General features: G+C 39.9%; 1 protein-coding gene across 8 annotated transcripts in view; it reads left to right on the forward strand.

The window, feature by feature from the left end:
* cadm1a (cell adhesion molecule 1a) overlaps nucleotides 1-23,348 on the forward strand; it is a 467,431-nt gene that overhangs the window by 334,556 nt on the left and 109,527 nt on the right. For all 8 annotated transcript variants that reach the window (XM_085173685.1, XM_085173687.1, XM_085173689.1 and 5 more), the window contains one exon: nucleotides 7,301-7,447. In XM_085173685.1, the coding sequence (XP_085029811.1) occupies nucleotides 7,301-7,447 (147 nt within the window). The remainder of the gene's footprint in view (nucleotides 1-7,300; nucleotides 7,448-23,348) is intronic.

Raw genomic sequence — 23,348 nt, forward strand, 5'->3', positions numbered from 1 at the left:
TGGTCAAGACCAGGATTGATCATATTTTGACAGACTGAAGAGCCTTTCACCAGTGCAGGTTGTGCTCTGGGATAGCTTATTGGTTGCAAAAATCTACAAAACATGCAAAAACCTGTATTGTTTCTCAGTCACATTTGGCAAAAATAGGACGCAAACCTCCTTGCGACCAGGAAAAATCAATGGTTTCCCAGTGAATCCTCTAGTTACAACCCGGTTAGGCGACAGGGGAGGTAACATAAACGAGCCCAAAGCCAGGACGATCAGATTTAAAAAACAAAGTTTATTGCAGAAACTGAAAACCGTTAGTGAAGCGACTCACTAGGCAAGTAAATAAAGCCAACGTATTCTCACACGTTCAAATACAAAGAACACTAATCATAAGGGCAGCGACACATAGACAGAGGCGCAGAGGCAGGAGAGACAGCCTACACAGTCTGTTCACAACAAAGAGTCCCCCTCAAGTGAAGAATCCCCAGTCTTTTGTAGTCGCGGACAGCCGCGTCATTGGTCTGCTGAGTGCCGAGGATCCCCCAGCAGCCAATGGTCTATGAGGACCGGCACCCTTGAATTTCCTTACAGGAAGGCCGGCCCACTTCCTCCAAGGCCAGGGGCTGTAACAGCAACCACTTTTGATTGCAAGGTGTTTGCACAGGCTACCTTTCTCTGCACAGTTACGGTTCAGACCGACTGCAATCACTCTCAGACACACCGCCATCACACTGCAATCAATCAGAGTCTGTGCGAATGAGCACAACTTGCTCATGATGCATCTCTTTCGGTATGAGACTAAAAAAAAACCGTGTTGCAACTGTTTATTTTCTGGTTATGAAATAATAATAATAATACTTTCACTGTATAATTTCTGTAATTACCAATTTGAACCCCTTCAAGCACAAACTGGCTGATAGCAGATTGACTCTGTCTTACTGCCTTTCACCACAATGATTGGTCACTGCCAACGAGTCAAATTCATTGCATATCGTCACAGTCATTTTTGGTTGTGCTGTAGTTTCTGATCTGTGTTTTTCCTGTCGTGACACCAGCATTTATAGCAGACATCGTGAGCATTAATCACAGTCTTGCTTTTTGACTTTTACGCTTTAGTGGCAGAAAAAAAAGATAATGTTTTGGATTCCAAATGCCTCTTTTCACAACATTAAACACATAACCACAGCTTCTCGCCATTTTACTGCAGCAACAGTGATGACACCAGCGAAAAAACATTTGCCTCTGACTTCAGTCACTGGCAGACTCTCTCAGACACTGAGTGGTGTCTCTTGAAGTCTGTAGGAATGCTCTTTACATTTAAAATTACACAAAGTGGGCACAGAGTGCATTTATCGACAGTATGTGATGAGCCAGCAGTGAAATTGCCCTCCTCAGTAATGCTGAAGCTAAAATTAAAGTTGCTTTTTTGTCAGATATTTAAAGTTTTCATTTAAAATATTTCTCTTAACCAGCCTCTTGAAATATTTAATCATTTAGGAATGCACCAAAGGGATATTTAAGTAATTTCCATCAGTCCCCAAGAGAAAGGTACATTGTTCAAATGAAGCAGAATAAAGCTCATTTATAGTTGTCATTCCAAAAAAGCCTTTAAGTTGATTTTTTTGTTATTTTTTAATTATTAAAAGCCGTTATCTTTTGGATGTAAAGGATAGCAGTCAACAAAAATCTACCATACAGTATTTCATCATTGTCAGTGAGCTCTCCAGTCATTATTATATGCTTTCCTATAATCATATTATACTTTCCAGCAGCTGCTGCAGACTGTGAAGCCTGAGAATATCAGGTCAATAAAGTAGTGATTTATGCCTATACAGTGGCAGTTCCCTGGTCTAGATTCATGCAGATTATTCTACTATTCCGAGTCTATGTCATATATTGCATTGGAAATAGGAAAGATGTGCACTCGCAAGCTTTGCTGAATACTAACACAGCTGTGAGACTGACCAAGAAATGAGCCTTCCAACTTTCCCATGGTGCCTCTCAACTGCTTACTGCTATTAAATCCCCAACACTGCTTACCTGTGTTTGACTTCTCTCTGCTGTTTGCTCGGGTTCTGCCGTTACACTGTTGGTCTCTTCATCTGTCCGGCGATCAAATGGATGGCAATAGTGCCTTTTTATTTGTGTCTAAATGCACAAGCTCCTTTTTTAATGGAAAAGGCAAATTAAGTGATGGGTTTAAACATTTGGAGGAAATGCATTAAGTGCAGCTCAGGCTAGCAATTACATATCACTCTCACCGTCTCTGATGTGCCATTATCATAATGTCGGTTTCAGTTATGAGAGTTTATCTCCTACTGTTGTCATACTGTGCTGCAGGACTGTCAGTGGTAGCTAAATGCACCTCGCTAAAAGCTTCAGCGTGAGACTTTTGTTTGAAGGCAGGGTATCATTAGTCCTTTACTCCTACCCCTCACTTGGTAATCGTGATGCTGCAACACTTGTCACACTTCTTCATGAGTTATCACACATCAAAAAGGGCTTACGGGCACATTATATAAATCCTTCACAGGTACTGAGGAAGCACACGGCCAATCTGCATATTTATTCCACGATCACCTGAAGATACTCTGATGCATATGTCACGGTGACATCCAAACAGCTGTTTTAGGCTCAAACGGGTGACATGGTTATGATAAAATGATCAAAACAGACAGACATTTTTTTCCCGTTTCACAAAGAAGTAAATACTTTCCACAGGACAAATCACTTCAAGTTTGGACTCAGAAGAGCAGGGAACCAGAAAACTTTAAGCACCTGAGAATAACTTGGTTCTTCACGGTGACCTTCTGACACACTTCCCTCTCTAAACAGTTGAGCAAAAAAAAAAAAAAAAGTCACATTCTAGATTTTTACAGCCGTTGTCCACTCCAATGTCAGGACTACTTTTCTAAAGCTCCTCTGGCGGTGTCGTAGGTGGCTGTGGCACATGGTTGTTGTTGGCCATTAATTAGTGTAAAGTTCCTCCACCTCCCTGCACCGTTTTCCAGCATGTCAGACTTGTTTATTTTGCACAACAGGAACAATTAAGCAGCTGACAAGACAGCCACCGTTTGAAGTCCTTCCTGCTACTTCCAGTGACTTACAACGCAAGTTAGCAGGCACCTTGCGGCACCCTGCTGCTGCCTTGTAACCTTCAGCGGATGTCTCGAAATGCATTTTGTAGTACGCAAGTAGTAGTAGTATTATCATAACCAGATGCCCACCCCACCACCCACCTCTGCAACATCTTTGAAAAATGAGGTTCGGTCTTGAATATTAAAGACAGTGCGGTTCATTTATTTAGGGCTGCGTTCAGGCCACCGAGGGATGCTGATTTGAATCTCGTTTGTTAAGCTGTCTATCCTTATCTGTCAGCATCAGAGGATGCAATTTCTCTCTTCCCACCTCATCCTCCTTGTCTTCTAAATGGCAGGGATATTTAGAGGTGCTTGACAACTGAGGCATGCAAATTAGCAGTTGATGTTTCCTGTGTTCTTTCAGTTTCCTTCACTGTTCACCCCCCCCTCTCCACCCCCGAGTCGGCCCTTTTACCCTAACGGAGAAGATATATTTGCGATTCTATTTTCATCACCATGTAGGAGGGAAGTATGGGCTGGTGGTGGTGGTGATGGGGGGGTTCAAACACTTTATCCATAGTTTCTCGAACGGCAATCAGGGTAATGGCAAAACAGCAGCCTCCTTTGTATGGCGAGCAATGGAGGAGCAACAATAGCAGCGTTCATTTATCCATGCATTTTACATTTGTTTAGCCCCGAATACCGATGTGATGTATTCATATACAGCAGCAACTTCGCACATTATCAGCAGCTCTCATTTTGAATTAAGCATAAATTCAATAGTTATAAAATAATTTACTAGAAACTCCCAACCCCATTAGGAAGTTGTAGCCTCTTATTAAACTGTTTATAATAGCTGTCATATTTATTAGGTGCGATGCTGCTGCAGTGTGATCCTTCATTATATTAAATTAAAACTAATCAAAAGCAGCATTGGCCAGCAGAGACTGGTGATGATGGTCTCAGACTGCACAATATCAGGCTGAAAATAGTCCGGTCTGACATATGTTGGGCGTCAGGCTTGACAGTTTATTGTTTTATCTGGTCTAGTGTGTCCCAGTGGAAGCAAACCATGGATCTTGTAGCCTTGCTGACACTCAGGTGATGTTTACCATGCCAGCACAAATTCAGATATTCTGTGGAACGGTATACATAGCCGAGTAATGTCTGAGGAGATGTATGCAGTGCCGTATAGCAGCAAATGTTCCACGCATGCACACACTCTGCGGTGTGTGAATAGGCCTTCAATCATGGCGTGTCTGCACCGAGTTCATCTGAGTTCACCAGTGTACAGTAGCAACTTTACAAAGAGGCTACCCACAGCTACTCTGCAGAAAGATGCATGAAGTATTTATTGTTCTGTCCTTAACCGTGTCAGCACAGAAAAAGTTTGGACTTTTCAGTCTTACATCTCCTGTGTGTCTGATATATATATATTTATTTAAAAAAAAAGGCCTCACTCCTCTGTTGCAGCAGAGTACAGGTAACGTTTGAAGTGCAGGCTTCAAGCTTGTCACTCCCCACACATATATGACATATAGAAATTTGAGAGTAATGAGTAAATAACCACCCGGTTACAGGTGGATTCTGTTGGCATAGAGGGGTCGAAAAAGGGAGACAAAAATTCAGTGTATGTCAGTTTTGCAGTTCCAGTATAAACCACCGTATAAGAGGGTGTGTTGGGTATATGATGTGAAAGGAGTGGGTGTGTATTAAACAGTGCAGTTCGAGTTGAACTAACTGAACTAGCTCACAGGCTTCACTTCATTTTTCTACTCCATTTTCTACTTTTGCACAAGTACTACATTTGGTTTCGAGCACTTCCAAAATGCAGGTGACCTACAGTCAACACTCTGCCTTAATGCCCCTTGTATAAACACAGAGATGGAGTCATCAGCACTCGCTGCTGCTCATGATATGCTTCCTACTGTATATAGATCCAGTGTTCGTGGTCTTGTTATAAAGGAAGGGGTGTAGATGTAAAGCCTTCTAGTGTCCTCAAGGCTTTTTCGCTCAGTCTCAATGACAGACAAACTTTCAAAGGTAACCAGCTGGAAAAGTCATCCAAGTTTTGAGCAGATGGTTTGCTCTTTGTGCTAAGTAAGGTGTGGTTGCACTTACCTTCAATACACATCATGCTGTTCACTGTTCAACAAGACAATTTGACTTTAGTCATGGTGTTTGAATGGGTAAACAGGTTGATAGCCATGTGTAACAACAGAATAATACAGTTAATAAGACGAAAGCTAAATGTACCTGTAAACTGGTTGGCGCAGGCCCGTAATCCATCAGGCCCTTGTACTTGGTCAAGCCCAGTTGGTTTCTGTATTGTCCTTTGCAAACCAGGCAAAGAAGCTGCTGAGATTTTCAGCCAGCCTTGCATTGTTGTTCAGGCTGTAAATTTCTGCTTTACTATTGATAGACTGTAATGAACTGGAACTCTGTCTCCGTCTGCTGTGGATGGGAGTTGAAATTGAATATGTACTCCGTCTGAAGTTTGTGGTTATAGCCCTTATGTGCTTCTTTAAGTTGCCTTTAGCTATACTGCCAGTTATAGCTGACTCAAAGCCGCAATGCATAATGGAGATATGCAGGATATATACCACATGAACAAAGCCATCTACACAGTACATCTACAAGAGCTTCTCAGCAATGGAAACCCCTCTCATGAAGCCGTGGTGCAGTTTTTGTGCTGCTCTTTGTACCAGCAGAGGTTTGTCAACTTTTACACACTATATACTTCAGCACTCAGCAACCCCACTCTGCAACTTTACATGGTTGGCCTCTTAATTGCTGAGCTATCTAAATGCTTCCACTTTGCAATAATACCACTTACAGTTGATTGTGGAATATGTAAGAGGCGACTCGTAGCTGTGTCGGGATCCTGTTACGACACTCAAATTTAGTGTTTGATTTTGTACACTAGTAGGGATCGGACTGAAAACAGCTGAATCCAAAGATTAAGAGCTGTGGTCCAGTATTTTTGTCTATAAAGCATAGCTAAAATGTTTGACCATTACCTTGCTTTTTGCCATTTCCCAGTTTTATCAGAGGCACTTTTTTAAATTAACGACTGATATTTATAAACCTCATCATACTTGCTTGGAGGTGTTGCATGAACCCTGTACAGTGGTGACAGCAAAGCCTGTATGTGGAGTTAGAAATAAAATCCCTTAACGTAGGTAGGAGTCAGCAGCTGCAATTAAATCTGTGAATCTATGTTTTCAGATGCAAGTTTAACAATTGCATATTTACTGTAACTGGATATTGTAATGCAAGAAATTACATTTTGGGGGGGAAGCAAAAATGTTGTCAGAGAATATTCACTATCAACATTTTTTTGCCATTTGCCAATGTCTTAATTAAAAACATTTCCTCATTATGCTAACGAAAAACTAATTTGATTACAATTATGCTTCCTTAAAAATGCAGCTACTGTTGCAGTACAATGTAATTTCTAGGAAACAGGTTTGATAGAAGTACATTAATGTGTGCTCCTGCAGACCCTTCCACACCTCTACCTGACAGTGCTTTATTCTCTTACAGAAACATGACTATCATATTGAAAACGTTAGTTATCCGTTTTCCTAATATGTTGACTTCTTCTGTGCTTTGACTTCCTGTTATTGTTTGTCCATGGTTCCATTTAGCCTGGAGCATCCAGTCATGTGTGTGCGTGTGTTTGTATCTCACCAATAAAAAATATTGCGGGGATGAACATAACTAGCACCCAGCACTGACAAGCTGCCAAGTGTTGGTTTTGTAATAATCATTTAGAAATAAACCAAAGCCACTCAAGGTCCACCATCAGCCACAACAATAGATGCTACCCCACAGCAAAGTCTGGGACATTATTACTGTAGTTTTTCAAACCAAGTAGCTACAAAGAATCCATTTTTCATTCTTCAGGCAGAGATATTGCTTGTGAAACAAGGAAGCGCAGAAGTCTAACTGGCTAGTGATGACCAATGATGGCTGTGACCAATTTTTCACAGCCCGTGGGCTTGCTGAGCGGTTTCCCAGCTTTCTCAGTTCCTGTTTATTGGACACATATTAAGCTGGCTTGGTCCACCACCTGCTGAATGTTGACTCATTAAATATTGCATTGCACTAAAACAGTTGGTCAAAAAAAGTAGAATTACATATCATCTGTTCGATATTTGAAGATCTATATATATATATATGTACATATGCTAACGTAATTTCTGTGTCTGTGTCTTTGTTTTGTCCAGTGGTGAGTCAGAACCTGGTGACAGACAACGTGACCGTGGTGGAGGGAGAGATGGCGATCATCAGCTGCCGGGTGAAGAACAATGACGACTCCGTTATCCAGCTGCTCAACCCCAACAGACAGACAATCTACTTCAGAGACATGAGGCGTGAGTGTTGTACAACCTTGAATGACTTCACTGCCATTCTTTATTAATTAGGCTATATTTTTGTGTGTTTGAGTGTGTTGACGTAAGAAAGTAAATTGACTCTTTTTGTAAAAGAAAATCAATTAGTGAAGCAGCTGATGCCTATTTCAGTTTTAAATGTCAGCGTTTTTACATTACAATGCGACGTGCCAAAGAGAGTTGTCCATTCTGATAATGAGATACCAACATGAATTTAGCAGACTGATTGGACTTTATTGTTGCTTTTGGTTGCTAAGTATTCAAGCATTGGGTAGAATCAGGCTTTTAGTTTTTCTAGGGTAGTGCATTGGAGATTTTAGAAATTTAATAACTTACCTTTCTTTCCATTTTGTTTGAGCTAGCCGATTAGCCTTTGTGAATACAACTAAATCCGGCACGACATGGAATAATTTTTTTGCACAACCTTTCCATCAAAATAAAGGAATTTTAGTTTTACTTTGAAAAGGGAGTGCCTTTTGGGAGTTTTTGAGCCTATACGTGTCACTTCCAAACAGTACCTCAAAGAGAAGTGGGTCGAAATCCAGGAAGCGCTCCTTCTCAAAAGCAATTAAAGCTAGCTTATGGTTGATGGCAGATGATTTCAGTAGTAGTGTTAGACTTAGTTGTGTGTTTTTACTGAGGAAATAGAGATGCTAGGAGACAATCTTGTATATTGTGCGTTGTCGTATTGGAATGATGCAACAGCAGAAATATGAGGCTACAGGCCTGGGACAGTCTGTGGTGTAACGATTAAAGGCTTGGAGCTACAAACAAATTCTGGAGGATCTGGAGTGATGGAGGTATTAGGACAAGTGTAGTCATAGCAAAGTAAATGACTAAGTCAGGTTGTCCATTTAAAGAGAACATTTATCAAAACAGCAGTATTTTACATTTTCTATGTGCATCAGATTTCATGCCAGAACACTAGGGTGTATAATGCATGGGATATACCATGGTTAGACAGCTTCTTGATTTTTATTTATTTTGGAAGCCTTTATGTGGAACATACAATACAACAATATTATTAAGATTTTTATTTTTATTTTTCAGAAAATTAAACAAAATAACAATAATTCACATATGTTTGACCCTCAAAGTGATCCCCCTTCCCCAGTGTGGACCTCAGTGAAATTGAGTTCAGCACCCCTCCTTTAAACATTCCCGCTGCTGTGGGAAGAAGTCAGTGAACCTTCAGATTAAATAACTGGTCAAACCTCCTTTGAGAAGGAAACACCTCCGAAAAGTGTTTCCCATGGCAGCAGATCAGGCCTATACAAAGTTCAGGAACAATTCCTCTTCTGCTGTTGGATGTTTTGTGTGACTGGCTCTCTGGACCTCTGGTCTCTGACGGTCTTAGGACACATGGACTAACACAAACACACACACACACACAATTTTTTCTTTCTATATTAGATTTACTAACATGTTTCGGGTCATTGGTGTCTGGTCGCTGCTGCATTACCCAACTTCACCCTTCACCCGAGTAAGCAATATTTTTAGATGGACTTTCTTAAGGACTGGGTGTTTCTCGACCATTAGAAATGGTTGTCTAAAATCACAAACCCCAATCGCTTATCGAAGAGACGTCTAACAACCAGCGGCTTTAGCTGATGAATGCTTGTTTGCGTTCTACAGATACTTTACTGCTTCTACAGCCTGACATCATCCTGAAATATACCAGGATGCTTTGCTGTTAACTAGAGGAGATGCAAATTTGCTTAGATGAATTTAACTGGATTGCTATGTAACGTAACAGCACAGGATCAAGACCACAATCTACTGCTGACAACTGGCTGCACACATTTGCAGTCTACTCTATGGGTGTTTGAATTCAAGGTGCCAAATACAATTGCATTGAATTGCGTATCCAGTTGTAATATACAATCAATTGAGTGCTATAATAAAAATAGATTGTTTGTTCATTATTGTAACTTATGATTATAACCGGGGTAAATTTGGCAGGTTGGATGTGGGGGGGCGGATTATCAGACAGATGACATCCTGCATGGGCAGGATAATCAGGAACGATTCTGTTCCAGCGTTTCAATATAGAAAAGAAATGCTGTGTGTCAACCGATCTCAGCAGTGGCATCAGAATTCTCTGCAAAAGTGAGATTTGCAGATGTGTCTTTCATCTTGTTGAACTGCAGCTAAGCACCTGACTGCTCTCTGCAACATTCTGCAGAAATTACACACATGGTTTGTTGGCTTTGCATACTAACGCAGCTGCTGTGATAGGCTGATGGAGAGGAGCAGACGCACTCCGGTGTGAAAAGATTAACCCTAATCTGACCCTCTGACCCTTCACTGCATCGTTCACAAGTTAGAGCCCACAGTTTGTGATGCATTTGGGTCTCTTTCAGAGAATGAATTGGGTCGAGAATTAACGTCCTTCCCCGTACAAAGATTTGCATTGCAAACAGCACTTCATGGAAAAGCAGAAAAAGTCAGATTTTAAAGCAGTTTGTATTTTAGATTGTTATGTAGGAATCTGCCACAGCGAAATATTTATTAAGCCCAGTATTTCTTAAAAATTAGGCACTTTGTGCTGGTGAAATTTGAGCTTATTTCATATTAATTATTTTTCATTGGCTCTTCTGACACGGAGAGCAATGTCAATAACATGCTCTTTTATTTCATTTATATTGCATGTGATGTACTAAATAGCATAAAAAGCATCCAGCAATGACGTCGTGTGTCATTAATTAATATTCTTCTTACATTATTTGCATTTCCGGGCAGCTACTTTAACCAGAGTACTTTAACCAGCTACAACCAGAAGAGTGTTCAGTGACAGGTTGCTTCTCCCAAAGACAAGAACCAACAGACTTAAAAACTCCTTTGTCCCACACGCCATCAGACTGTTTAACTCCTGTTTAACAGGAGGACAAAGGAGGGGGGAACAAGTAAGCTGTAGTGCCTCTTCACTTCACTGTGCAATTACCTTTTGTGCAATACTTTTTGTTAATAGTCAACAGTGCAATAGACTCCATACTTGAAATGTGCAATTCACTTGTATTTTTATTTTTATTCCTATTTATTCTACTTATCCCCTTTGTATATTTTATTTATATATGTCTCTGTATTTATATATGTGTATATATATATATATAATATTCTGTAACTCTGTAACTTCTGTCGGTGCTGTGCTTTTTGGAAACAGAATTTCCCAGAGGAACCCACCCGAGGGATTAATAAAGTTTTATCTTATCTTATCTTATTTTATCTTAAGTTTGACCCACATGTCTGCAGCCAGATTAATAGAGGACGAAGTTAGTATAATCCACCATGTTTAGCTCTCAGCATGTCTGCTTCAATAAAAGCAGCTCATACCCCCAAACATTTAATGACCTGTGTGTTTATTCTTATCCTCCCCAGTTATCGTGTCACAGCTCTAATTAGCCGTGTTTAGCTGGACATATTTTGTTCTCTGTTGTGCCAGTTTCTTTGTGTTTTTTTAAGCCGCCATGCAAAATGGTGACCTGCTCTTAAAATACACGTTGCTCTTAGCAGTTTTCATAGTTTTCAAGCTGTATCTTGGAAATGACTGTTAAAATGCATGTAATTTTATTAGCAGTTTACATTTAAAAAGAAAAAAGGACGACGTGGACCATATCTGGTAGAAGTTTCATGTTGGCAGCAAAAGGATGTTTTGTATGGTTACACTGAGGTCACTTAATAAAGTCGCAAAATTAGATTTAGCATTCATCATGTTGGTTAGTCTGCTCTAAAAGCAGGCTACATGCTCCACTTTGTACAGATGTGACACCACAGACTCTGGATGGTAATAGATCAAATGGCTGCTGCCACCTGAGGGAATTTGCTCCTCTTAAATCATTACAGTTGGTCCAGCCCATGCAGCTTAGTCGTTCCATCACAGACACTTGTTCGGGAGAACAAATGAGCACGCAGCTACTGGTGAGGGACAATGACGTCTGGTAATTATTATTAAATATGGTGTTGTCAAACTGTCACCAAGAAAAATGCCCAGTTGAGTCAAATGGCCTATTAATTATGCAGCTAAATATTGCATAGGATTTGCCTTAAATGTAATTTCAAAGGGAAAAAAGTGATCTCCAGAGAAATCCTAAAGAACAATCTGTGCGTGAAGTAAAATGTCTCGCTCATTAAATAGTTTTGTAGCCTCTGAACAAATGCAGTCCCCTGCTGAGAGCGATGATGGCAAAGCAATTAGCCGTGGAGGACAGGTAGAATACCAGCGCAAGCGGCATATATGAAATGATGTCGTTTACTAAACACACACACAGGGATGATAGATAGTTTGGTGTTTACATAAAAAAAAAAAAATCAAACTAAAACAGATAAATTGTGCTAGTCTAGTCATATCAGTTTTATACTGTATGTATGGCCCATTTAAACCCAGTGAGCTCCATATAAAAACACTTTAAAATCTAATTATTACATAAATAATGGATTAAAGTTGTTTAATCAATAGCTGCCCTGACTGACTGCTTATTAATTACTGCTTTTTTCCCCCCTTTTACTATCAAACACATGCTGAGGGACAAAGAGAGAGGGGCACAGATAGTGAGCGGTTACACTGGAGCGTACCAAACCAGGACTTTGCCGAGAAAACTGAGAAGAAACACATCAATAAGAAAAACTACAGGATAGTAAGAACTGAACTGTAACCTCTAATTGCCTTCACTGCTTTAAGCCTAAAACTCCTGAACTGAAAATTAGCTTCCCTCCAGCCCTGGGCCAAGCAGTTAAGTTTAGGAAAAGATTCTGATCTGGACTCCAACCTATTTCAATTTAACTCCAATGTATTTTTTAAAGTCTCTTCCCAACCTTAACCAAATATTTTAGTACTTTTATTACCTTATGGTTTACAGACACTAGACTTGAACTTCTGGTGGCAATTTTGGAAATTAGCAATTTCAAAAAAATGTTTATTCATACATGTAACATATAGGGGTGTTCAGTATAATGATATATATCGGATGACCATATGAAATCGTCGATCATTTCATATTACGCTATTAATTGTTTTGCGGCGTCACAAAATAAACTGTTTACGGCAATATTTTTTCATCGTTTTGATGGTCGCTGTAGGGGCTATATTAATTTCTTAAAGTTATCGCTTTCTCTTATATTAAATATAACCACACTACGGACAGATAAGCGACTGTTTTTACGCGTTGTCGTTAGCAACAACGACGGCAAACCCAGCGTGTGCCTCCGGAGCTGTCTGCTTATTTTCCACATAAACCTTTCACAATAAAGCTGAAGATCCTGTTGAGATTTTTCAAAATAATGACGAACAGATAGACCAGTCAAAACCAATGACTCATTGGTTAAAACCAATCGAGGACCTTATTTCTAAACAAGGGGCTACCTCTGTAGCATGGACATGGTTTGGTTATGAAAAGTCGGACACAGACCAGAAAATTGTACTATGCAAATTATGCAGGAAACTGGTCCCCACCTCAGACTCGAACACGGCAAACCTCTTCTACCACCTACGCAAGATTCACGTGAAAGAGAGAAAGAGTTTACAGATGCAAAAAAGAGCCGTCAGGTGCTCAAATTAAACCTTAGACTCGAATGTTAGAACATGCTTTTCCCCGCAGCACGCTGTGTAATAAATACTCACAAGGAAAATGGCGACCAGTGTTCTGGGAATCCATCCTACCTGACAAACCATCCTACCCGCTGTTTCTGCGCATGCGCACAACACGAAATTAAGTGCCAAACCATCCTACCTTTGTGAATGTCACCTACAAGCATACTTTAACAGCTAAAATTCAGTGGCAAATCATCCTACCTTTGTGAATGTTGCCTACATGCGTACTTTAACGGGTAAAATGAAGTGGCAAATCATCCTGGCTTTATGAGTATGAGCTACAAGCATACTCTGATGGGCAAAGTTAAGTGGCAAACCGTCATACCTACTTAAATTTGTGCTGTAATTACTCTGTGACAGCAGAAATGTGCATAAACTACTTACGGTAAGACGTTTTGCCAAAGTAGGATGGTTTGTCAGAACACCGTTACAACTTATGTCTAAAAATGTATCGTTTCAGGCATCGGTCAAAACACTCGACTCCATGTACACAACGCCCAGAAACACTTCATGCAAGTCGAGCTGCCCGAGATTCACAGAATTTACAGAAAATGTCAATTTGTCAATTTTCCTCGTGATATTTATGTCGGGACGATAAATGTCTTATGAGATTTTGGTCATATCGCACACCCCTAGTAGCGTAGTCTCATAGTATATTTATAGTTTGGTGCCACTGTGCTAACTTCTGCACCACCACGATGCTTAGACAGATACAGAAATGTCAACCCGATTTCTTTATGTAGTTGGTTGAACGCAGCCTGTCTGTGTAAGTAATGCAATATACTATACGTTTTTAGTCACTCTATAAGTGATAATTAGCCCCAGGGAGGGTATATTTATATAAATTCTACTTGTGAGGACAGAAACTGATTTAGTTTTATTTCTGAGGGTTAAGGCCGCACGGATGACAGGACATGAGCTGTAGTTTCTGGTGTCAGAGTCCTCTGCTTTCCACGGACAGCCATCAGTGCTGACAGAGATGCATGGCTGTGTCGCACTCGAATCACTTTCAGAAACAAAGAGCGTACACTGCAATCACAACAGTGCTTGTTGTCATACCTGAATAATCAGAGCAACAAGGTAAATGTGTCAGAGGACAACCATGAACATTGCTTCGCTCTAAATTACCCGAAAAACACAGTCAGTGGCTTCACCAGTGACATGGAGTTATTTTGGCAACTATTCCACTCACTTGCGCTCTCAGCCTGACCCATACAAGACCGGTTGTGTGTGTGTGTGTGTGTGTATATCGCTGTGTGTATCTAACCTTCCTCCTACACACTGGCACTGAACAAAGATGCATTCTCTAACATTTGAAGCAAAAGCTGAGTGAGCGTTCGAGCAGAGAAAGTAACGCTCTGTGTCTTTCTCACAGTTTGTATCGTTGTTCCACCACATGATAATCTAATACTGTAATTAAAGACAAAAAAGAAAAGCAGCTAACTTTGCGGTTGTTAATTTCCAAAAGGTTTGTGTATAAATAACTGCTGCTTCTCAAACAACAATATAATGCATTAATGCTAAGATTTATGTATTTATCACCTCGGTCGCTGTGGGATGCAACACAGTGATGTTGCCATGCTAACAGGAGACCAATGCAGTACCTAAAATTATCATAAAACAGTAAAGATGATGCACTGATGTGAGAATGATGCAGCACAGTGAGAGCCTTTAGTCACTCAGACATAGAGACCAGTCCCTGACCCCTGACAGCCTCCTGTTGCTAGGGAAAAATACGTTGCTAAGATGTTGCTGGAGGTTGTCGTCTTTCATCAGGTGGCATTAGTCACAAACAGGTACAGTACTACTACAGTACTACACCAAAACCTTGTTATTTTCTTCATCACATTGTCGCAGTCACCTGTATTTAGACTTGATTTATCTGCAAACACTCACAAACTTGAACTTGTATAGATGGCTGGTGTGCATTTCCACTTTGTGTCACATTTTTCACAGTTTCACAACCACTTGGCAAGTAGTTTGCAAATGTTTGGAGTCAAGTTGGCGTGCAAACTGTTAGCTACTTCCTAAACTTTCTACCAACCAAACAACCACTTGGAGATATTTGGTGCAGCTCTGCATACCTTGATGCAATCAATTTCAGCCACCAACAGGCAGCAAACCACTTGACAACCAGTCAAGGAACACACATCTTTCTCCTAGTGACCCATGGTTGCCAGGGGGGCACCAACAAGTCTCTTGATCTGTGTGTGGCCCAATGAATGGGTAAATATAACATTTAGCAGCAAAAGGAAGATAGCAGCTAAATAAGTCCAAGAAATAATGAAAGGGAGTATTAATATCACTATTAAATTCATCCAATGGAAAAGACAAACGGTTGCTCCTTGTTTGATGGCAGTGAGCTCTTTTTGCTAACATGTAAGTCATGAGAACTCAGGCTAATAAAAGACAGAAGTATTAGTAAAAAAGTACCTTTATTACGCTTGTTGGCTGTTTTTAACCCTAGAAAAAATTACAGTGCACAGCTCACACATTGTGTGCACTGCCTTTTTGATATTAATTATAATAATAACTTTATTTGTACAGCACTTAAAAACCGAGTTACAAAGTTCACCACAGTTTGAATTAAAGTCACCATTAAAGATAACTACGCGTGTTTGAACATACAGACAGTCTAATCAGGGAAACCTGATTTCCAAGCTAGCTTCAGTCCAACACATCCTGGGTCTGACGTTACAGTTGGACATCTCTGAAACACCTCAGCTAGGAGGTGTTTTGGAGGCATCATAACCAGATACCCAGGAGGTGTAGTGAGTCCCTCACAAATAAGCCCTTAGCTCAGCCACCATTCAGAAGAAGTTAACTTGCACCACGTGTCCATGATCTCACTCTTTTGGCCACTACCTAGAGCTTGTAACCATAGTGAGGGTAGAGATGTACATCAACTAGCAAATTGTTTGTTAACAGTAAAATAACCCTTAATTATAGTTCAAGTAACAATTAAATTATAGTCTGTTAGGTTTTAGCCCTTTATTTTGGTCCATTTTTTGTTAAAGTTCCCCTTTCCTTATTTCACTGTGAGCAGTCAGGGTGCTTTATACAAGCTTCATTGATCCATTTTTTAATGGTGTTTCTACAGAAGTGCTTATAAGTTCGAATATCAGTGACCTCGACTTCAAGCTCAGAGGTCAAGTTTTCAAATAGCCCTTTTCAAATTAATACCGTAGGTATATCTACAAAAAAATCTCAGACGAGTTCGAATATAAGTGACCCTGGCCTTGAGGTCAGAGTAATTTGAGAACATGTTGATTTTGAATGAACAATGTACGATTTTGAAATCGATACCATAGGTCTATCAACTAGAAAGCTGAGGGGTAGCACTGGTGGTTGCCATTATTTTTTTTCTGTCAGACACGCAGAACATGAGCAGATTTATGTAGTTATGTAGTCCTAACTAAGATACTACAACAGTGCAGTTTAAAAGTAACCTTGTTTTACTGCCACGAGTCATGGATGAGTCATTTACGCCCTGCCCAGCTGTGCTCGGATCAGCCTGATGTTCTGCTACCAACAAGACAATTGCACAGTGCCCTCTGGTGGGCAAACTGTTTAACATCAACATACATAACACAGTTGAAGGGTGTTTCTTCTGGGGTTTTTTTTTTTCTTTTTTACTGTTTCTATTTGCCTTCTGAAACCTACATATGTGAGACTGGCTGATATATCAGTCCTGCAATATATATAGATTTGGCTTTAGTTACTTTTTGTAGTTATGCATAAAGTTTCCCACAGCCTTCACTATTTTATTTCAAAGTTGAAAAAAGGAAGGTTCATACATCAGCTTTGCAAATCTAGTGTAAACCTGCATTTGCAGTGTGTAAATCCAGTTCTGTTCATTTTTTGGTGTTTGTCTTCAGTTAAGACTCTATGCATAAACACAAACACACTGTTTATATACACTCATTACTTAATGGTTTATACTTTATGACTCACCAGAGACATCCAAGCACCCGGTGAGGTGGAGTGCCAGGGCCTCCTTCACATTTACTACTCCCTCCTCATTCATCGCCTTTCAAAATGCACCTTCTATATACTATACAAGGGCACGCTCGCTGAAAGCCCTCATGCGTATGCTAAAGCGAACTTGGTATTTATCTGCTGTTGTGCCGAGCCACGGTGAGCTGACTCCCACAAGCTGGCTGTCAAGGGCAAGGTGTTCGTCTTTGACGCAGGCTCCTTGATCTTCTGTGATCCCTCCCAGGCATCTTCGCTGCAGCTGCACTGCTTCATTATGACATAACCTCCACTAGGCTGCTTCCAAACAACATTGCCCCCTTCAAAATATCACATCTGCCATCGCAGTCTGAATTCGCAATGGTGGATTATCTTTGTGAGTGTGAGATGGAAAGCAAGAAGGAGTAAAGAGACAGAAAAAGAAGAGTGCTTTGAAACTGGCTCCAGTTACTTTTAGCGAGGAGCCTGACTATTGGTCATCCTTCAGTTACACTTTATGTTCACCAAAAGCAGTTCTTATGCTTTCTGTAAACATTTTTACTCAGTTTAATCAATTTCATTGAAGTGGAATCGAGTGCCATGAGATGCAAGTATTGGGCTGCTTTTCATTTTACATCCCCGCCTCTGCAGCTCTGCAGAAAAACACTGTTTTGTACATTTTATGGGCTAATTCAGCAATTCAGTGTTACGCTTCTATAATACTGGGAGACACCAACAGACACCAGTGTCTTTTGGTTTCTTTTTTTTGTCAAGCTTCAGAATATATCACATGAACTTAGACTTTCATGAAGCCTCCTCTCCTTGACAAAAGCAACCATTGTCATCAGGGGTCCTCTTAACCTCTGACAGTGATTACCTGAAGTCTATTCCCAGTGCTACTTTAAATAATAAAAACCAGTCTAAAGATGTTTCAAGAGTAACATAAGAAGGCTTGGTATTTAACTCAGTCTAATCTACAGTGGTTTAGTTCTGTGCAGAGTAAAACATACGACCCTTTAGTACAGACTGATGTTAGCATCTAGCGTTTGCACAGATGGTGATATTTCAATGAAACAATGACATTTTTATTATGTGAGTGCTGCCGTGCTCCATTCGAAGTCAGCAGTAGTAAAAACACAGCTGGCAGGTTTCTGCTCAAACTGCCTCATGTTTTATAGGAAAATATACATTGGCAACAGCTAATATCACACCTGAATTGGGACTTTTCAGCTCATCGAAAGGCTGTTATCAGTTATCAGTTGCACACATAAAAGAAGACAGCGTGCTCTACGTTTTAGCCAGGCTGTGATCCACTCAATGTAATGAGTGATAAACATGCAATGCCATGATTATGTAGGAAAGCTAAATCTGGTGGCAAATGTTGGCGTAAGCTAACGACTGTGACTTTATAAAATAATGTATGTTTTTCTCCTTTGTGCCTCAACCTATCTAAACTGTTAAAAAGATTAAAAAGAAAAGCCAAAAAAAGTCACGTTAGAGCATTAGGCCATTGCCGCTTCTCTGCCGCCTCTCTTCTCCCAGTGCAGAATTGTGTTGCCGTTTTAACCTTGAAGCACGTTGTCCTTTTCTTTGGTTCAGCGGGGCAGAATGACTGATGCTGAATGAGGTAATAACTATCTACTAGGAGCCAGAGGAGGCCACTTATGGGTGATATCTGGGGCTGATAACAACTAGAAACTGCCATTCAGGTGGCTGATAAGATTTTAAATAGGTGATCACTGTGCCAGCAAGACTTAGATATTGCACCATTTTTGCATCTTATGAGAACTTCACCATTGTCAGAAAGAAAATGCACACTCATTTAATTGGCTTTTAAAATTAAGAATTATTCCAGAATTGCCACTGATATATTGATAATTAGGAGGTCTGCTAGGACCATTGGTGAATGTCTGGAGGGTATCCCTGTAATGCATGTCAAAATTTTCCTTCCATGTTAACCAGATTCACTATTTCTTAGACTAATTAAACAGACATCTTACCCCTACCATAAAACCTACTGTCACAAGTGCATATCTGTTTGGCTTGAGGAACAAAATCTAGTAATACATGTTGGGCTGCCTGTTCGTCCCTATTCTTTTCCCAAATGCTTATGTTCATGAATCTACTCATACATGCTTCCATTACCACTCAGTAAGGCAAAGACAGTATGTTCTACTTCAAATACACACCTACCCAGCTACTTGTATAAAAGGGCTAAGAAGGGCGTTCACACACACACACAGCCTTGTTCTCCCGTGGAGGATCGGTACAGTTGCAGCTTCTTGAGCAGTGGATGATTTTTCCACTGGAGGCTTGCAAGGTTCAAGGTAGAAGGCTTTTGTGACAGCAGCTTAACAAGCCAGGTGAAAGTACAAAAATAAACCCAGAATACCTATGCAGCTAAATTGTATTGTAAAGCTGGAGTGTTGGATATATACATAAAAAAGATATACGTATATACATAAATACTAAAAAAAAATACACCTGCAATATGTTAGCGAGGTAACAAAATTAATACTTAATGAAAAGTCAAGTACCGTGCTTCATTAATGCATTGAGTGTTGACTAATCTCAGTGTATAATTTCCAGCACCAGCTCTACTTAATACAGTAAATGATATACTTTAACTCAAACTATTTGTATATATTCCAAGAATGAACTAGAGAAAGAGGAATCAAGCCTATTATGTATTACCTTACTGTTACTCTTACATAACATAAATTGTTTTTTTTTTATTTTAGAGTCCAAAACAACACCTTTGAATTCTTTTAAGGTGGAAGCAAGAGTAACAAAACCCCTCTAGTAAAATGCAGCTGAGAGGTGAAGTCTGTGAGAAATGGCAACACTTCACAGATTTTTCAGCAGAACTCGTGTCAGTTATCACCAGGAGGATCAATTCAGTCCTTATGCAGAAAGGTGGACATACAGAATTGGAGGAAATCAGTTCAATGAAATGTACTGTAACTTTATTTGCAGATGGATCTTAAATATAAACATTTCGTTATATTTAAATTACACATTCTGAGTTTTTTTTTTTTTTCATTCTTCTTTAACGGGTAGATTTGTAACCATTTAGCACATTAGTGATACTGACCCATGTGATACGCAGTTTTGTTTTGTGTGATAAAAATATAAAGCAGAAAGCTACATTCGGCTGCTCCTTTATTCACAAGGGGTCACCGCAACAGGCAGCTCGGCTTGTTTGATTTTCTTCCTATGCCTGAGGCCGGCCCTTCCTGACACAACCCCAAAGGGATTTGTGTCTTTTCCCGGGATAAAACCAGGGAGCTTTTGCTCATTAGGCAGACGTCTACGCTACAGTATAGAGCTTCTTCTGAGCACATGCAGTACAGCTGACAAATAACTATGTATACAGATACCACTGTTCATTTCAGTCCAAACTAATAACCTTGTTATTTCAACCCAGTCTAATTCCTAGAGAATCAGATACTGCTGTTTGTGAAAGATGTCCTTCAGTTGACAGTAAGACCTCGCTCTGCTTCAGAATGGTCAACATTTGCTTAAGGCGTGACAGCCCAGCCCTAACCCTGACTCTAGTTCTAGGCGAGTTCTAGTTCGAGTCTTGGCAATCAAGGATAAAATCCTAATTGACAACAAAAAAGATTTTTTCACACAAAAAGTCAGTTTTGCTTCTTTTCTCCAAAATACAGGGTTAGTGTTACCAGGGTAAAGAAAAAGTAACTCATTATATTAATCTTTGACAGAAATACATTTAGAGTGTTAATTTCAAGGAGACACAGATGGATGGAGTCCAGCTGAGACGAGCTGCCTCGCAAGTCTTTCACCACTGAAGTTTTTTAAACAGCTCTTCACAAAGTGCATCTGTCTTCAAATATGAGGAGATCATTATCGTGCATTGCTGTCTTTCTCTTAGAATGAACATGTTGCAAGGTGGGTTTCTTTTTAGACACGAGAGACTGAATAATTTGGGGCATTCCCAAAAAATCTGTTTACAATGTTGATACTCCACATTTTAAGTGAGGCTGGTGCGGTAATTTCAGCCAGTTTTCCCATTAAGTGGTTGAAGAAATAAAAAATAAATGAAATGTATAATTAAGCTAGTCATTTACAAGACCAGGTACAGGTACATCTGAAGGGTTGTTTTTGCATTTGGAGCATTTTGCTGTGAACAGACAAGTGCAGCCAAAGGAGCTCTTTGACCACATGTGAAACAAGCCACCCTTAAGCTGTGAAAAGAGAAAAATCTATCCAAGATACTGATACAAATGTAGGATAGGCAAAATCTACAGTTTAGTAAATTCTGAGAAAGAAAGAAAGAAAGTGCTGATGAACTCATTAAAGCAAAAAGAACTGGACGTCCTCGGAAGACAACAGCGGTGGATGATCGCAGATTTATTTCCATGATGAAGTGAAATCCCTTAAAAGCAGCCAACCAAGTGAACAACACTGTCCAGGAGGGTAGACGTATCAATGCCCCAGTCTACCATAAAGAGAAGACTGCATGAAAGTAAATAGAGAGGGTTCACTGCACAATGCGAGCCACTCATAAAGCTCAAGAATAGAAACGTTAGATTGGACTTTGCTGGCTTTTTTAGATGGATGTTTTTAGCACTGTTCTGAAAAAACATTCTTTGGACAGAAGAAACCAAGATCAACATCTACCAGAATGATGGCAAGAAAAAAGTACGGAGAAGCTGTGGAACAGCTCATGATCCAAAACATACCACATCATGTGTAAAACACATGCAATGGCTTTGGCGTGCGTGGCTGGGACACTAGTGCTTATTGATGATGGGACTCAGGACAGAAGCAGCCGACTGAATTCTGAGGTGTTCATACTGTCTGTTCAAATCCTGCTAAATGCAGATAGACAATGACCCAAAAACATACAGCCAAAGCAACCCAGGATCTTATCAAAGCAAAGAAGTGGAATAATCTTGAATGGTCACCTGATCTTAACCCGACTGAGCATGCATTTCACTTGTTGAAGACTAAACTCTGGACAGAAAGGTCCACAAACGAACAGTAACTAAAAGCCACTGCAGTAAAGGCCTGCCAGAGCATTACAAAGGAGGAAACCCAGCATCTGGTAGTGTCCATGAGTTCAAGACTTCAGGCTGTCATTGGCAGTAAAGGGTTTTCAGCTAAGTATTAGAAATTAACATTTTATTTTCAGTTATTTTACATACTGGCAAATAACTGCCAGCTAAGTATTTAACTTTGTTTTTAGCATAAATAAAAGTGTGGTTTGTGTAAACAGATATAAAGAAGAGTGTTATAAACGGGAACAGAGCTGGGATGTTTAGCTTGATGGGAAGAAATATTTTAGCGGCTCTGAAAAGCAGCGTCCTCTATTCAAAAACAGCTTAGTATTAGAAATTAACATTTTATTTTAAGGTATTTAATTTATCCAATTACTTTTGAGCGCCTCAAATGAAGGGATTGTGTTTAAAAAATGCTCACAATTCAACCCACTTAATTAAAGCCGAAAGTCTGCCATTCAACTTGTTTCATTTAAAAACAATTTGTGCTAATGTACAGAACCAAAATGATAAAAACAAAGATGTCTCTATCCAAATATTAATGGACCTAACTGTGTTTCTTTTTTGTTAATAATAAAAATAATGTTTCAATCTTTAGGTATGCTAGCAAATAACTACCAGCTAAGTATTTAACTTTGTTTTTAGCATAAATAAAAGTGTGGTTTGTGTAACCAGATATAAAGAAGAGTGTTATAAACGGGAACAGAGCTGGGATTTTTAGCTTGATGGGAAGAAATATTTTAGTGGCCCTGAAAAGCAGCGTCCTCTTCAAAAGCAGATGTTACTAAAGTTCTTTACATGATTTTGACGTAAAGAAAAGACGATACCAATGAATTTAAAAGCATAAATATATTAGTAAACTGAAAATAAGAATAAGGTCAGCGGCGTCACAGCGAGACTATGACTGTTAACAATGACTGAAGTAATAGACTGGATTTAGGTGGTGACAAAAGCTAGAAAGCATGGACTTCACCTCCTAGAGTGGTGAGGAGGCTGGGTATAAGAGTGTAATTACCCCCGCCCCACCCCGTCTCGCCCACTCTGACACCCAATAATAAAACTTTGATGTGCTCCTCTCAAAAAGTAGCAGCAGCCACTAATCACAATTGATTGCAGCCACTTAGGCGAGGCACACTCATCATCTCCCGCTCTCTCTGGATGGGAGTCATCCTCGGCAAAGGCTGGAGAAGAAAAACTATTCAAATGAAATGCAGCAAAAGAATGAAGATTAATCAAGAGAGGGGAAAGAAAAAGCAAGATGAATTAAAATCACGCAGTCAGCAGAGGTGAAGAGGGGAGAAAGAGGCGGCAGAAGATA

The sequence above is a fragment of the Neolamprologus multifasciatus genome, chromosome 10 (genome assembly GCF_963576455.1).
Source record: "Neolamprologus multifasciatus chromosome 10, fNeoMul1.2, whole genome shotgun sequence".
Classification (NCBI taxonomy): Eukaryota; Metazoa; Chordata; class Actinopteri; order Cichliformes; family Cichlidae; genus Neolamprologus; species Neolamprologus multifasciatus.